The sequence below is a fragment of the Mustelus asterias genome, chromosome 23 (genome assembly GCF_964213995.1).
Source record: "Mustelus asterias chromosome 23, sMusAst1.hap1.1, whole genome shotgun sequence".
Taxonomy (NCBI): domain Eukaryota; kingdom Metazoa; phylum Chordata; class Chondrichthyes; order Carcharhiniformes; family Triakidae; genus Mustelus; species Mustelus asterias.
Genome location: NC_135823.1, coordinates 45,509,111 through 45,524,016, shown reverse-complemented (window position 1 = coordinate 45,524,016; position 14,906 = coordinate 45,509,111). Strand labels below are relative to the sequence as shown.

General features: G+C 45.2%; 1 protein-coding gene across 1 annotated transcript in view; it reads left to right on the top strand.

Moving 5' to 3' along the window:
• LOC144510698 (netrin-3-like) overlaps nucleotides 1-14,906 on the top strand; it is a 217,692-nt gene that overhangs the window by 145,877 nt on the left and 56,909 nt on the right. The window contains exon 5 of the mRNA XM_078240417.1: nucleotides 11,943-11,996. Coding sequence (XP_078096543.1) covers nucleotides 11,943-11,996 — 54 coding nt within the window. The remainder of the gene's footprint in view (nucleotides 1-11,942; nucleotides 11,997-14,906) is intronic.

Genomic DNA, 14,906 nt, shown 5'->3' with positions numbered 1-14,906 from the left:
ATATCATGGCAGCTTTCCAAGATGCCAAAGCCATGGAGAGACCTGCTAGTGCCTTATCTTCATTAATTTTACCCAGGAATGAGGCATCCACATGACAATCATGTCCTTACCTGTAAACTTTTGCCTGCTTCGCATGTGTGCCCACCTTGCCAGCATCCATTCGGAACTACCTCAGTACACAGACCCTCTATTCCCATGAAGACCAAGTGGAATGGATTGTTCTCACACAGGAGGAAAAGAGATGACTCCCCCTAGGATACCAACTTTGCATTGATACTTAAGTCAATTAAGCTATGAGCCATATCTCTGCTTATAGCCCATATTGCCCTTGCACACATCAACTCCGGTCTTTCAGCTTGCCTGCACCCACTACAGTTTGTCTATCGCTGTAACAGGTCCACAGCAGACGCCATCTCCCTGGCCCTTCACACAATCTTGGGACATCTAGATAAAAAGGACACTTATGTCAGACTCCTATTTATTGACTACAGCTCAGCGTTCAACACCATAATCCCAACAAAACTCCTCTCCAAATCTGTGACCTCAGGCTCTGCTCCTCTGCGACTGGATCCTCAACTTCCTAAGCTACGGATCATAATCGGTAAGGATAGGTAATGACACCTCCTCCATGATTATCCTCAACACCGGTGCCGCACAAGGCTGTGTCCTCAGCCCTTTACTATACTCTTTATACACTCATGACTGTGTGGCCAAATTCTGCTGTAACTCCATTTTCAAACTTGCTGACGACACCACTGTAGTGGGTCAGATCTCAAACAATGACAAGAAAGAGTACAGGAAGGTGATAAGGGTGCAACGACAATTATCTCTCCATCAATGTCAGTAAAATGAAGGAGATAGTTGTCGACTTCAGGAAATGTAGTGGAGGACATGCCCCCACCTACATCAGTGGTGGAGATGGTCGAGAGCTTCAAGTTTCTTGGCGTTCAGATCACTAACAATCTGTCCTAGACCTTCTATGCCGATGCTATAGTTAAGAAAGCCCACCAATGCCTCTACTTTCTCAGAAGGCTAAGGAAATTCGACATATCCACTATGACTCTCACCAATTTTTGCAGATGCACCATAGAAACCATCCTGTCCAGATGTATCACAGCTTGGTATGGCTCCTGCTCTGACCAAAACCGCAAGAAACTACAAAAGGTTATGAACGTAGCCCAGTCCATCACGCAAAACAGCCTCCCATCCATTGACTCCGTCTACACTTTCTGCTGCCTCGGGAAAACAGCCAGCATAATCAAGATCCCATGCACCCCGGATATACTCTCTTCCACCTTATTCCGTTGGGAAAAAGAGACAAAAGTCTGAAAACACGTACTAACAGATTCAGGAGCAGCTTCTTCCCTGCTGTAATCAGACCTTTGGCCCTATCATATATTAAGCTGATCTTTCTCTTCACCGTACCTGTAACTGCAACACTCTCTATCCTTTTCCTTTTCCGCTATGTACTTCATGAACGGTATGTTTTGTCTATATAGCAGCAAGAAACTTTTCACTGTATCCCAGTATGTCTGACAATAAATCAAATCATATTGACAGCGCCATGATTACAGGAGTAGCATGTGACTTCTCATGCTCATCAGTGATCTTGGCCAATCTCTTTGGTATGCCATTTATGGGAAGATAAGCAGATGCTGCATGTGCAGCCATGTCATACTGCCCTGAAAATACAAATCAAGCCATGCATATTATCATCCAATAAAGACTGATTTTTAACACACCTCCACATTCTTGCCTACACAAATGAGACATCCTTCAGTAGCCTTCATTCAGTAATAACTGTCAATCATGATGCATGGTGTGGAGATGCCAGTGTTGGACTGGGGTGGACACAGTAAGAAGTCTCACAGGTTAAAGTCCAGCATGTTTATTTGGTATCATGAGCTTTCGGAGCACTGCTCCTTCATCAGGTGAATGGAGTACTGGGTTCACTAACACAGCACATATAGACAGAGACTCAATTCCAATATAATGGTTGGAATGCGAGTCTTTACAAATAATCAAGTCTTTACAGGTACAGAAAGTGCGACATGAAGCATGACAGTACAATATGCTCTTCAAAGGAAGCATCACCTATTGGAGGCTCTGGAGTCACCAGCAGAGGGGGTGAGGAGCATCTGGTCACCCCGTGAGTGCCCTGAAAGAATGACTTCAGGACAGCTAGGGAGCATACCTCCTCCTCCTCAGTCAACAATGGCACCTCCTTGTATCCATGAGGAGAAAGGGGAGGCTGGGAGACGTTCCCAACAGTGGGGTTTACAACTGCACCCCACCAACGGGGACCAGAAATGCTCACACCGCTGGTGGGGTCAGAGGCCATTGAGGCACACCCAGGAGATTGGGGGCAGGGGGGCACCAGCCTGACACCCTGGCACTGCCCACCAGCTCCCGGCAGGGGGCAGGGCTGATCGGCAGTGGTCGGGGGGCCTGCTGTGCACTCTGCATTAGGGATCGGTGGGGTTGGGAAGGAGGAGGTGATTGGGGCAACTATCTCCTTCATTTTACTGACATTGAGGGAGAGATAATTGTCATTGCACCCTTATCACTTTCCTGTACTCTTTCTTGTCGTTGTTTGAGATTTGACCCACTACAGTGGTATCAACAGCAAACTTGAAAATGGAGTTAGAGCAGAATATGTTGGGGGGGGGGGGGGGGTGGGGGGGAAGATCAGGGCTGGCCATGGTGGGGGTGGGGGAGAGGTCGGGGCTGGCCCGGGGGGGTGGTGGGAGGGTGGGTAGGCGTTGGGATGCCGGCGATCGGGGTGGGGGGGCGTTGGGATGCCGGCATTCGGGGGGTGGGGGAGGCCTGGGATAAAATCATGTGGGCCATTGATCGGGAGGCGATGGGGTGTGCCAATGCGCATGCACTGATTCCCTGCTGACAGATCGGCGCATGCGTAGTGGCCTACTCAGCACTATGCTGCCAGCCCCACCCGTGGGATGTGTCCCCCCCCCCCCCACCCCCTTTACTGGCGTGAATCTCTCTGAGACCCTTTGTGATGCGTAGAGTGCCAGAGATTCATTCCACTAAGTATGCACAAAAAACGGGTGGGAAATTCTCCAGTTTTCTCACTCGTTGGGCACTTAGTTTATTTTTGGGAGAATCCCAGCCCATATGTTCTGGGGCCTCAGGTTCAAACCCATTCTAGGACTTCAACACAATCAAGGCTGGTGCTCCAGTGCAAAACTAAGGGAGTGCTGCACTGTCAGAAATGCTGTTCTTTTGGATAAGACCTTAAACGAAGACCCTACTTGCTCTCTCAGGTGGATGTAAAAGATCCCATAGCCACTATTTCAAAGAAAAAAAAGGAGGTCTGCCCGGTGACCTGACCAATGTTGACATCACAAAAACAGATTATCTAGTCATGATATTTTGCTGTTTGTGGGAGCTTCCAAATGCAAATTAACTGCTGGATTTCCTACATTACAATAGCGATTACACTTGATTGGTTGTAAGGCTGTTTGGGATGTCTGGTGATTATGAACATATGAACATTTGAAATAGGAGCATTTAACCCCATGAGCCTGCTCTGCCATCAAGTAAATCTCCTCTAAACTGCCTCCAATACATTTACATCCTTCCTTAAATAAGGAGGGAGGTCTTGTGGTGCAATGGGTTGCATTGCTGACTCTGAGCCAGAAGCTCCGGATTTGAGTCCCACCCAGGAAGGTGCATTCATAACACGGCCAAACAGGTTGAGTGTCAACCTGAAAATCTTCCAACATTCCAATGGCTGGCAGACAGAGTGGAAGAGACTTCAGCCATGTTTAATGCAGAGTGGTGCCCCTCAAGCTATAAGCTTCTGGTGTCAGATTAGCGACCTGTTCCAGGAATAACCAGCTATGGAAACAGATGAAAGTCTGCCTTAATGCACCACTAGCTGCAGGAAGAAAATTGGAATGGAAATTAAATAAGGAGACCAAAACTGCACAGTATTCAAGGCATGGTCACATCAATGCCCTTTATAACTGAAGTATTACATGTTTACTTTTATGTTCAATCCCACTTGTAATGAAGGATCGCATTACAGTAACACTCTTAATTACTTGCTGTACCTGTGTTATAATCTTTTGTGGCTCATGCACTAGAAAACCTAGATCCCTCTGCACCTCGACATTCTGCCATCGTTCTCTGTGTAAGTATTACTCTGCTTTCATATTCCTCATACAACAGTGAACAACTGCACATAAATCACATCATCACATGACCCTGTCAATCACTCTAATCAGAAATCCCAGAGGAATTTAAGTAAACAAAAGTCAATTAATCACCACTTGCAAGGCTAAAATGAGTAATTACCCTGCTCTCTCAGCGTCTGAGTTGCATTCCTCCAGACATACCAACTGCCTGTAGCATAAAACTGAATTTTTAAACATTCCCCTTAAAGACACAGAAAAAGTATGTATCCATATCAATTGTACAACCATCATCACACTCTGAACCTGAGAAGCTATCACAGGCAAATAATCCAATAGTGAAAAATAAAGAATATTAGCAAAACTAGTTGGTGTTACTTTTAAAAAAGCATCCATCTTTTTCGGTGCTGGATGTAAGTAGATAATATGATCCAAATATTGGATTGATGTCTGGAAAAAGTCACACTTTTCTTTCTTTGATACGTAGACCTTGTTTGTGAAGATATTCCAATGTTGCTTCTGAACTATTCAAGTGCCCCTGTTTATTGTACCTTGTAATTAGAATATCATCCATGTAACATTGTACACCAGAGAGACCACTTAATATCTGATCCATTGATCTTTGGAATAGGACTAATATGGATGTTATTTCAAAAGGTAATCTTTTATAATGAAAGAAACCTTTATGAGTAATGTTGGTAAGCAATGGTTGAGATTCAGCTGTTACATTCATCTATAAATATGCTCATGAAAATCCATCTTGCTGAATTTCTGCCCACCTGATAACGCAGCAAACAAATTTTCAATTAAGGGAAGCAGATATTGATCCACACAGGATTTAAGGTTGTTTTAAGATCACCACAAATATGAACTGAACCATCTGGTTTCATGGTAGGTACTATGAGGGTAGCCTACTCACTCATTGTAACTGGCTCTAACGCACCAGTGTTAACAAGTCATATTAATTCTTCTTTGACCTTGGGACAAATTGCATATGGGACTGCTCTTACTTTGAGACTTTTTAGTTTACTATTAGGCTTTGTCTTGAGTTTCTTGAACTCCCTTCATTGAGCAAAGTGCCTCTTTGATTACACCCTTGTATTCATCCAGAAGGTGCTGTAGGTCTGTTTTGGCATTGACCAATCTGTTGACAGCACTCCAGTTAAGCTTTATCCTCTCCAACCATGATCTCCCAAATAGAGCTGGAAAATTATCACAAACCACATGGAGAGGTAACTTCATTGTTTATCTACTCAACTCTACGTTGACCATGATTAACCTTTTAATGGCACAATCTCTTCTGTGCATGTCCTGTGCAGATCAACTGGTTTTAAAAGAAGCAGCTTCAGCTTTTGTTGATAAGTAGTCTCAGGAATTAAAGATACAGCAGCACCAGTATCTTTTTTTCCATGTTGTAAATTATTTTTGTAGAATGCAACTTGTTCCTCTTCTTGAAGGTACCCAGATTCTCCCTTTGAATATTCTTCTCAGGGCAAGCTGGTCTAGCCCAATAAAATTTTGCAATGTGTCCTCTTTTGTCACAATTACTGCATTGACTATCCTTGCTCCAGCATTCACTCACTGAATGGCCCATTTTGGCACATATGTGACATGCATGTTGCTGTTTTGACTTCTTCTCAGCAGTTTCCAACTTGTGGATTTTCATTCCTGCACCAAATTCTGAAGCCTCTTTGGCAGCCAGTTCCATCGACGCTGCAATTTCTACTGCTGTCTTTAAAGTCAAAGCATGTGCAGTAAGCAATCTTTTTTGGATAGCCTCATTTTGGAGACCACAAACTAGACAATCATGAAAAGTTTCTTCTAATGATTCACCAAACTCACAATGTTGGGCCAATCTTTTTAAGGTTGCCATAAACTAAGCAAGCTTTCACCTTCCACTTGATCCCTTCGGTGGAACTTGAACTATTCCACAATGATAAATGGCTTTGGAAAGTAATGGTCTTCAAGGATCTCTGTCAATTTGTCATCATATTTTGGTTCCTGGCTGTGCTAGATGAACCAAGCATTGGGGCATATTTAGGCTTTTACTTCCTATTGGACTGAGGAAAGCTGGTAAAAGAAACACATCTGCAATTTTATTTGCTTATACGAAGTACTGAAAACGCTCTGGAACTCCATGATTCATTTTCTTAATTCAAAGGGCACATGGATCCTAATTGATCTGCCATTTCTCTTGCAGGCACTAGTGACTCAAGACTGCTCAGTATATATTTTCTTAACTGTCTTCCCTGTACTCCCCTTTTTACCCTGGAGACCCCCATTGACTTGATGTATTTTTATTCAAATGACCCCAAATGTACAGCAAAACAGCCCTTCTTTTTAATTATGCCAGATATTGCCTGGAATCTTATCCTTCTCTGATCAGAATAACCATTGGTTTTAAAACCACGCAGAGAACTTACCTCTTAATTGGTCTTCCTGCACTGGCACTTCAATCTTTAAGCCTGTTGTTTCTTCCCCGGCCTCCTAATGTTCGAAGTGTGAGGGTGCACAATGGTTTTACTTCTACTTAGGATCTTTTCTCGAAGTTCTCACTGAAACCAAATCTCATCCTCGTTGCCAATTTCCGTTATGTAATATCCTGGCTATGTTAGGGGTTTCTGGGTTTAAAAAAATGAAAATATGTTGTTTGCACATGTAGATTCAAAATAACACACAACAGATTCATTGAAAGAGATGTTCTCTGCACATAACAGAAACTGAAACTAAACAGTAGCTTGTGAAACACCCTAATGATGTGACCATCTCTTAAAACAATCATGCAACTATTTAAATATATGACAAAGATGCCTGAATGCATTCCATTCTCCCAAGAGAAGAGCAGTGTGAGCACATAGCATTGTGAGGACTGCAGGCTTCCTCATGGTGCACGGTGCCACTGACTGCACAAATGTTGATTTGCGGGTGCTGCATGTCAGCTCTGAGTGGTACCTCAAGCAAAACAAACTACACTCCCTCAAATCCAACTACTGTGCCACCATACAACGGCTCAATGCTCGGCATCTTGGCAACACTTGTGATGCCTTCATCCTGTGGCAGTCGCCTGCCCCATTTTAAAATGAGCCACTTGACAAACTAGGGGGTAGCTATTGGATGACCAGGACTATCTGCTGACCTCATAGCACATGACTCTAACCTATGCATCCGTGGGCAGCATGCACATAGGAAAAGCCATGCAATGTGATAGAGTGGACCATTGGGCGGCTTAAACAATGCCTCCCCTGCTGACCCAGTCTAGAGGAGCCCTGAAGCACTTGGTAGAGCACATGTCAAGATTTTTTGTGGTCTGCAGCATGCTGCCCAACCTTGCCAACATGAGGGCATTTTTACTTATTTTATTTAACCTTCACTTAGCTAAGTGAGTGAATTGTGAACCAATTCTCATTTACAATAATGGCTTGGTCAAGAGGCTAATGCTGCAGCAACAGAAATTGCACAAGAATACAATTCATTTAGACCCAAAAAACAATAAAATACAAATTACCAGTTGTATGGCGACCAGCTGAAAAGAGGAAAAGGAGGGAAGGAAGCGAGGAGAAGGAGGAGACAAACAACAAATCTCCTTCTCTTTGGAGTTCCTGTGATTGGCTCATTACAGGCGGCACAGTGGCACAGTGGTCAGCACTGCTGCCTCACAGCGCCACAGACCTGGGTTCGATTCCCGGCTTGGGTGACTGTCTGTGCAGAGTCTGCATGTTCTCCCCGTGTCTGCGTGGGTTTCCTCAAGGTGCTCCGGTTTCCTCCCACAATCCAAAGATGTGCGGGTTAGGTGGATTGGCCATGCTAAATTGCCCTCTAGTGTCAGGGGAACTAGTTAGGGTAAATGTATGGGTTATGGGTATAGGGCCTGGGTGGGATGTGGTTGATGCCGAATGGCCTCTTTCTGTACTGTAGGGATTCCAATGATTCTAACTGTGATATCAGCAAACATGACCTCTATTCCCTATTTAGCAATAATCTCAGAACTTATTTTCCCTTCGTTATTGACCATCACTTCATCTGCTTAACCACACTGCTAAAATAAAAGCCACCACAAAATAAACTTTCTAAACCAAAGTTATAAATCAAGCCATGTCATATTGCATGCAAATATCAACCACTTAACCTGTGGATTTCCTCTGTGTACATCTTCCATGTTTGAAGACCATTACTTTCCAAAGCCATTTGCCTGTTCTAGTACACCTAAGCAGTCCCCCACCGCCACACCACCCCACCCCCCCACACCCCCGACCTGTTCTAATACCCCTAAGCAGTGCACCCCCATGGTTGCAGCATTGGCTGGTGGGCAGCTGCTGACATTTAGTAGGGAGACTGCATGGGGCCTTTGAAGATGTGGTTCTTGAAGGCCTGGATTTAGGTTGTATCATCTCAGCATGGGGGCAGAGATCTAGGATGGCTGGCTAGCAGGCAATAACACTGGCAGAATGATAGTGGCTGGAGGATATCATTCTGAGAGTAGACAATAAACTTGTGCCACATGGAGCCACTGTCACTTCCAACATCAGCAATTATGGAAGGTTAAATTGCTGGATTGCTGTGACGCCCTTTCCATACTGGTATCCACAGTGATGATGCATGACAGCAGTCTGAGCTTCCACTGCATTACTCAGAAGTCATCTGGTTCCTGTCTGTATTGCAGTGGAAGCTGAGACATTGGTCATCAGATGCTGTATCATGGTTGGATCTCATGGAGTTGGCCAGGAATTCTATGCTGGAAAGGATGGACTCCATACTTTGTGTGAAGCCCTGTGCCAAACCAGAGCCAGACTCCTCTCTGCTCCATGACAGTGATCTATGACCTTCAATCAAACTCAAAAACAAATTAGTTCAAATGATAGAAATCTGAAATAAAAACAGAAAACGTCAAAAAATACTCAGCAGGTCTGGCAACATGTGTGGAGGAAGAAAGAGAGATGAAGTTTCAGGTCAAAAACCTTTCATCTTTCTACCAGACTTGCTAATGCAACAAACATTTGTGTGTGTCTACCCATCAGCTTTCTCCTGCATGCTGGCCCATTGACATCCTCATCAAATTCTCTGTGTGTAACCTCATCCTCCATTGAGCTGGCACCAATGTGCACTGACCCACACCCTGACTGCAGTAGACTCATTACTGGTGACTCATCACACGCAGCTCCCACTGCTAAGCTTGCCTCTAAAGTATGAATTGTGTCTCTATCTGAGTTGGTGGATATAAACTCTGTTACCTAGCTACCAACTCCATCCCTCTCCCTGGCAACTATCTGTGGCTGCACCAGTCTGTTCACAGCCTCGGTGTCATAGTTGAGCTAAAGATGAGCTTTCAACCAATTTCCAGCTCTGTAACATCACCCAGACCCTCTCCTGCCTCAACTCATCTTCTGTTCAAACCCTCATTTATGCCTATGTTACCCTTCAATTTGACTATTCCAACACACTCCTGGCTGGTCTCCAAGATTCTAACTCTGAGGTCAGTCAAAACTCTGTCCTAACCATGTCTTAACTGGCAGCAAGTTCCATTCACCCTATCATCCCAGACCAGACAGATTCAGATGTGAAATTGCAGGGAAAAAGGGCAGTATGTTCCTGGAATCTTCAAAGGAAAGGGAGGTAGGACAGAGGGGTTTATGATTCATTTTTAAGGGGGGTTATGATAGCACATTTGGAAGCTGAAGAGGGGACAATGTTTGAGGTATCTTATAAAATGTTATTGTGGAAGGTGTAGTTTAACTGATCATCCTATAACTCCTATCCTCTAGCTTTGTGGGTGAGAATTTGCATGGTTTTATTCCGAGCTAGCTGAATGCCATGAATGCATCTTCATCAATGGTTTATTTTCCCTAATTCTCCTCCCATCATCTTTGGAGTTTTTCTGAAGATCCATCCACTCCCCTTCCACAACTACCTGGTGGCTATTGTGCACAGGTGGTGTGGCAGCTTCGCTGTGTGACACTGATCTTCAGCACTCCTGTCACCGCTGTGTTAGGAAGGAATCACAGGTCTCTCCATTTGGACATCAGGAAGAATTGAAGCCATCATTGTTATTCCCATCAGGAGCTGCAGAACAAAATGAAAATCCTGTAGATGCTGGAAAATTGAATATAAAATCAAAAATTTTGGAAATACTCGGTAATTCTCGCAGCTTCTGTGGTGATAGAGTTAATGTTTCAGGTTAATAATCTTTCCTCAGAACTGGAAGCTCCATGCTTTTTCCTACATTTCTGCTCTCACTTATTCCCCTCACTCCTACTATGATAATAAATTTCCCTTTGTTCTCATCTTCCAACTTCCTCATTCTATGGATCATTCTCTGCCATTTCTACCACCTCCAGTGTGAAGCACCATCAAATACATTTTCCTCTCCACTTCCCTTTCAGCATTCTGAAAGACCATTCCCTCCATGACACCCTGATCCACTCCTCAGACACTCCCAATATTCCCTCTCTTTTCATAGATCATAGAAACCCTACAGTGCAGAAGGAGGCCATTTGGCCTATCGAGTTTGCACCGACCATAATCCCACCCAGGCCCTACCCCCATAGCCCTACATATTTACCCACTAATCCCTCTAATCTACGCATCTCAGGACACTAAGAGGCAATTTTAGCGTGGCCAATCAACCTAATCCGCACATCTTTGGACTGTGGGAGGAAACCGGAGCACCCGGAGGAAACCCACGCAGACACGAGGAGAATGTGCAAACTCCACACAGACAGTGACCCAAGCCGGGAATCGAACCCAGGTCCCTGGAGCTGTGAAGCAGCAGTGCTAACCACTGTGCTACCGTGCCGCCCATGGTACATTTCTATGGTACATTTCCATGCAAGCACAGTAAATGCAACACCCACCCTTTTACCTTCTCAATGTTCAAGGTCCCAAACATTCCTTCCATGCAAACAGTGATTTAATTGTACTTTTTTCAGTTTAGTGTACAATATTCACTATTCGCAATGTGGTTTCCTCTACACTGGGGAGACCAAACACAGACCAGGTGACCGCTTTGCTGAGAATCTCAATTCAATCTACAAGCATGACCCTGTGCTTCCTATCACTTGTCATTTCAATTCTCCACCTTGCTCTTACTCTGATCTTTCTGTTCTCAGCCTCCTGCAGTGTTCCAAAGAAGCTCAATGCAAGCTCGAGAAACAGTATTTCATTGTTTAAGTGGGCACTTTACAACTTCCAGACTCAACATTGGGTTCCACAATTTCAGATTGAATCCTCTCCCCTCATTTTTCAGCAGTGTCTGTTATTCGATCTCCTCTCGACCTACCTTCTAGTTTGTTACTTGTCCCATTACCATCTTCTTTTGCCTTGCACCATCATCCCTTTTGTCATTTAATCTCCCTTGCCTTCACCCTTCCCTTTTGTGTTTCAACCTCCACCGTTCCCCTGGCTCTGTTTAAAACCTGTCACACCTCTAACTTTTTCCAGTTCCAATGAAAGGCCATCAACCTAAAATGAACTCTGTTTCTCTCTACACAGATTCCACCTGATCTGATAAGTATTTTCAGAATTTTCTATTTTTATTTCACCAAGAACTCAGCTCTCTGGCTACTTACTCCATTCCTCACTCCATCCCTTCCAATTGACCATTCACTCACTAACCCAGTTTGACCACAAGCCAAGATTCAGACACCATGGAAGGAAGGATGTAATTCGGTATTGGGGTTAGCTCTGAATGACCAATAAGCTTCAAAATAGATTGATCGGGAGTTTAAGAGATTGCTGTGCATTTTCTCCATTTTGCCTATCACACGCATCTCTCAATTTTTGTTTTCACAGAAATTCCAACTGTGTCTCCACGATGGGTAGCAAGTAGCACAGAGGAGCCTGCAGGTGAGTGAAAAGCAGATGGTTGCAGTCTTACAGCAAAATGAAATTGCAGAGATTTCCTTTAAAGGAGGATAAGATGGTGCAATAAACTTTAACCTTAGAGGCAGCAACATTGAGTGCATAAACATGAATCTAATAGAGAGGATCACGAGCCTCATTATATTCTTTGTGGGACTGTGTGGTTCTGTGTGGTTCATTGTGGTTCTATGTGGTTTTCTGTGTGTAACTGCGTGCTTCCGTTACTATGGCCAGAATTTTACGAAAATGATTCTAAGTGTCCAGCTAGCATGAAAATGGGAGAGTTCTTGATCCGCTTTTTGGGCAAGTTTTCATGTCCAATCTGATGTACTTAGACATTAGAAAAAAATGGTGTAGACTGTTTCTAGCTGCTGCAGATAGCGGGCTGGGCTTAATTTGCCTGACAACCCGTAGAGGAAGCTAATGTGCATGTGCAGAATTCTGATTCTACACATGCACAATTCCAACAGCATGGGTCTGACGGAAAGAGAGACAGCTGTCAGGCCACTGCTGCTTCAGGCAGCCTGAACCAACTGCCCCCCCCTCCCCCCCACCCCTTGCAATTGCGGGGACCTGTGGCCGATCGCGAGCCCCACACCACCCGAAAATGCAATCCCCACCACCCTCCAGCCCAGATCCCTTATACCCCCCCCCGCCTCCCTGCTACGGATCGGAGCTGCAGAGTGCCGGCAGTACTCCCCTCCTTTCCTCCGATCTAATTGCAATGCAGAGCTGTTTCTTACCTCCACACATACAAATTCCACGTTTTGTTATTGCATTCTAACATCCTCTCTCACCAATGTACCGATCTCATATTTTACTAATCGCACTATACACCTCCTTTTCCTTTTTGCTTATCCTCCTGAAATGTTGAATACTTTGAACATTTAGTTTGCAGGATTGGCACCCCTGCATCCTCATGTCTGTAATGGCAGTTAAGCCTTATAGATTTACTTCTACCTTGTTGGGATTTATTTGTATTCCCATCCCTAATTACCCTTGAGAAGATGGTGGTGGGCTGCCTTCTTGAACTGCTGCAGTCCATGTTTTGTAGGAACACCCACACTGCTGTTAGGGAGTTCCAGGATTTTGACTCAGTGACTATGAAGGAACAATAATATAGGCCCAAGTCAAGGTGGTGTGTGATTTGGAGGGGAAACTTGAAAGTGGTGGTTTTCCATGTCCTGTCCTTCTAGGTGGTAGAGTTGTAGAGGCCATGGGTTTGGAAGGTACCGTCGAAGGAGCCTTGGTGTGTTGCTGCAGTACATCTTGTAGATTGTATGCATTGTTGCCACGTTGTATCAGTATTGGAGGTAGTGAATTTTTGAAGGTGGAAGATGGGGTGTCAGTCAAGTCAGCTGCTTTGTGCTGGATTGCGTCATGCTTCTTGAGTGATATTGGAGCTACACTCATCCAGGCAAGTGAAGAGTATTCCATTACACTCCTGACTTGTGCCTTGTAGATGGTTGACAGGATTTGGGGACTCAGGAGGTAAGTTACTCACTGACGGCAATGTCATTAAATGTCAAAGGGAGATGATTAGATTCTCTGAATCTGAGATGATTTAATGAAATTCGTTGGGCCTAAGGAATTCCTGCAATGATGTCCTGGGGCTGAGGTGACTGGCTTCCAACAACCACAACCATCTTCCTTTGTACTCAGTATGAATCCAACCAGTGGAGACTTTTCTCCCAGATTCCCGTTGACTTCAATTTTGCTCGGGCTCCTTGATGCCACACTCGGTCAAATGCTACCTTAATATCAAGGGCAGTTACTCTCACCTCATCTTTTGAGTTCAGCTTTTTTGTCCATGTTTGGATCAGTGCTGTAATGAGGTCAGGAGCCAGTGGCACAGCAAACTGAGTGTCAGTGAGCAAGTTATCATTGAGTAAGTGTCACTTGATAGTACTGTCAATTACACTTTTCATCACTTTGCTGATGATCAAGAACAGACTGGTGGGGCTTGATCGCTGGCCAACCCCACGACCCCCACATTGCTGCTCTTCCGACCCACCCACGGCCCGATTGCTGGCCCACTGGACATGTCTGGGCCAGTCTCAACTCCCTCACTCCCCAACCCTTTCACCCGCATTGATCTCCCCACTCCCCCCCCGCAGTCCTGATCTTCCACCACCCCCCAAGTCCCAACCCACCTCCCAGCCCCGATGGCCAGTCCCGATCACTGGCCCCCCTCTCTCTGTCACTGCTGAATGCAGAGTGGCAGCGGGACCCTCCCACCCCCAAGGATCTCTCCCGCCCCATTAGGTTCTGCCCCATTAAGCCCCGCCCCTTTGGTACTGCCCCATGCCCAGTGGGCAGTGCCAAGGTGCTCCCTGGACATTGCCACTTTGCCCCTTGGGTCAGGCTGGCACTGCCCAGTTGGCAATGACTAGTGGGCACTCCACTCATCCCCGACCTCCTGTGGGGGCCTCGATGGCCTCCCTTCACTCCAGCGGGGTCCGGCTGCCAACTCCCCGCAAGTGGGGAGCTGTTGTAAACCCTGCTGGAGTGAAACACTCCTGGTGGAGGCGGAGACTCTTGCGGGCTGAGGGACTTCAGTCCCGGGCTTGCTAATGAGATGGCAATCCTGATTTGAATACATCATGCAGCCAGAAATCGGCTCGGAGCTGACGATGCTGGGAATCTGGTTGCCAGAGACTCACGGAGGCCATGGCACCCAGCGGAGAGCCTGCTAAACAGCCTCCACTTGAGTCTCCCGGCAGCACAGTGGGCTGGGAGTATCGCCCCCACCCCTACATAGAGTGAATTTAATTCTGCCTTTTTAACATTTTTCCAAACTTTGACCTTATTTATTTTTAGCCTTTGTTGCCACTGTTTTCCAGTTTTGCTTATTATTTTTCTTTCTATCATTACTAATGTAATGATGCATGCTAA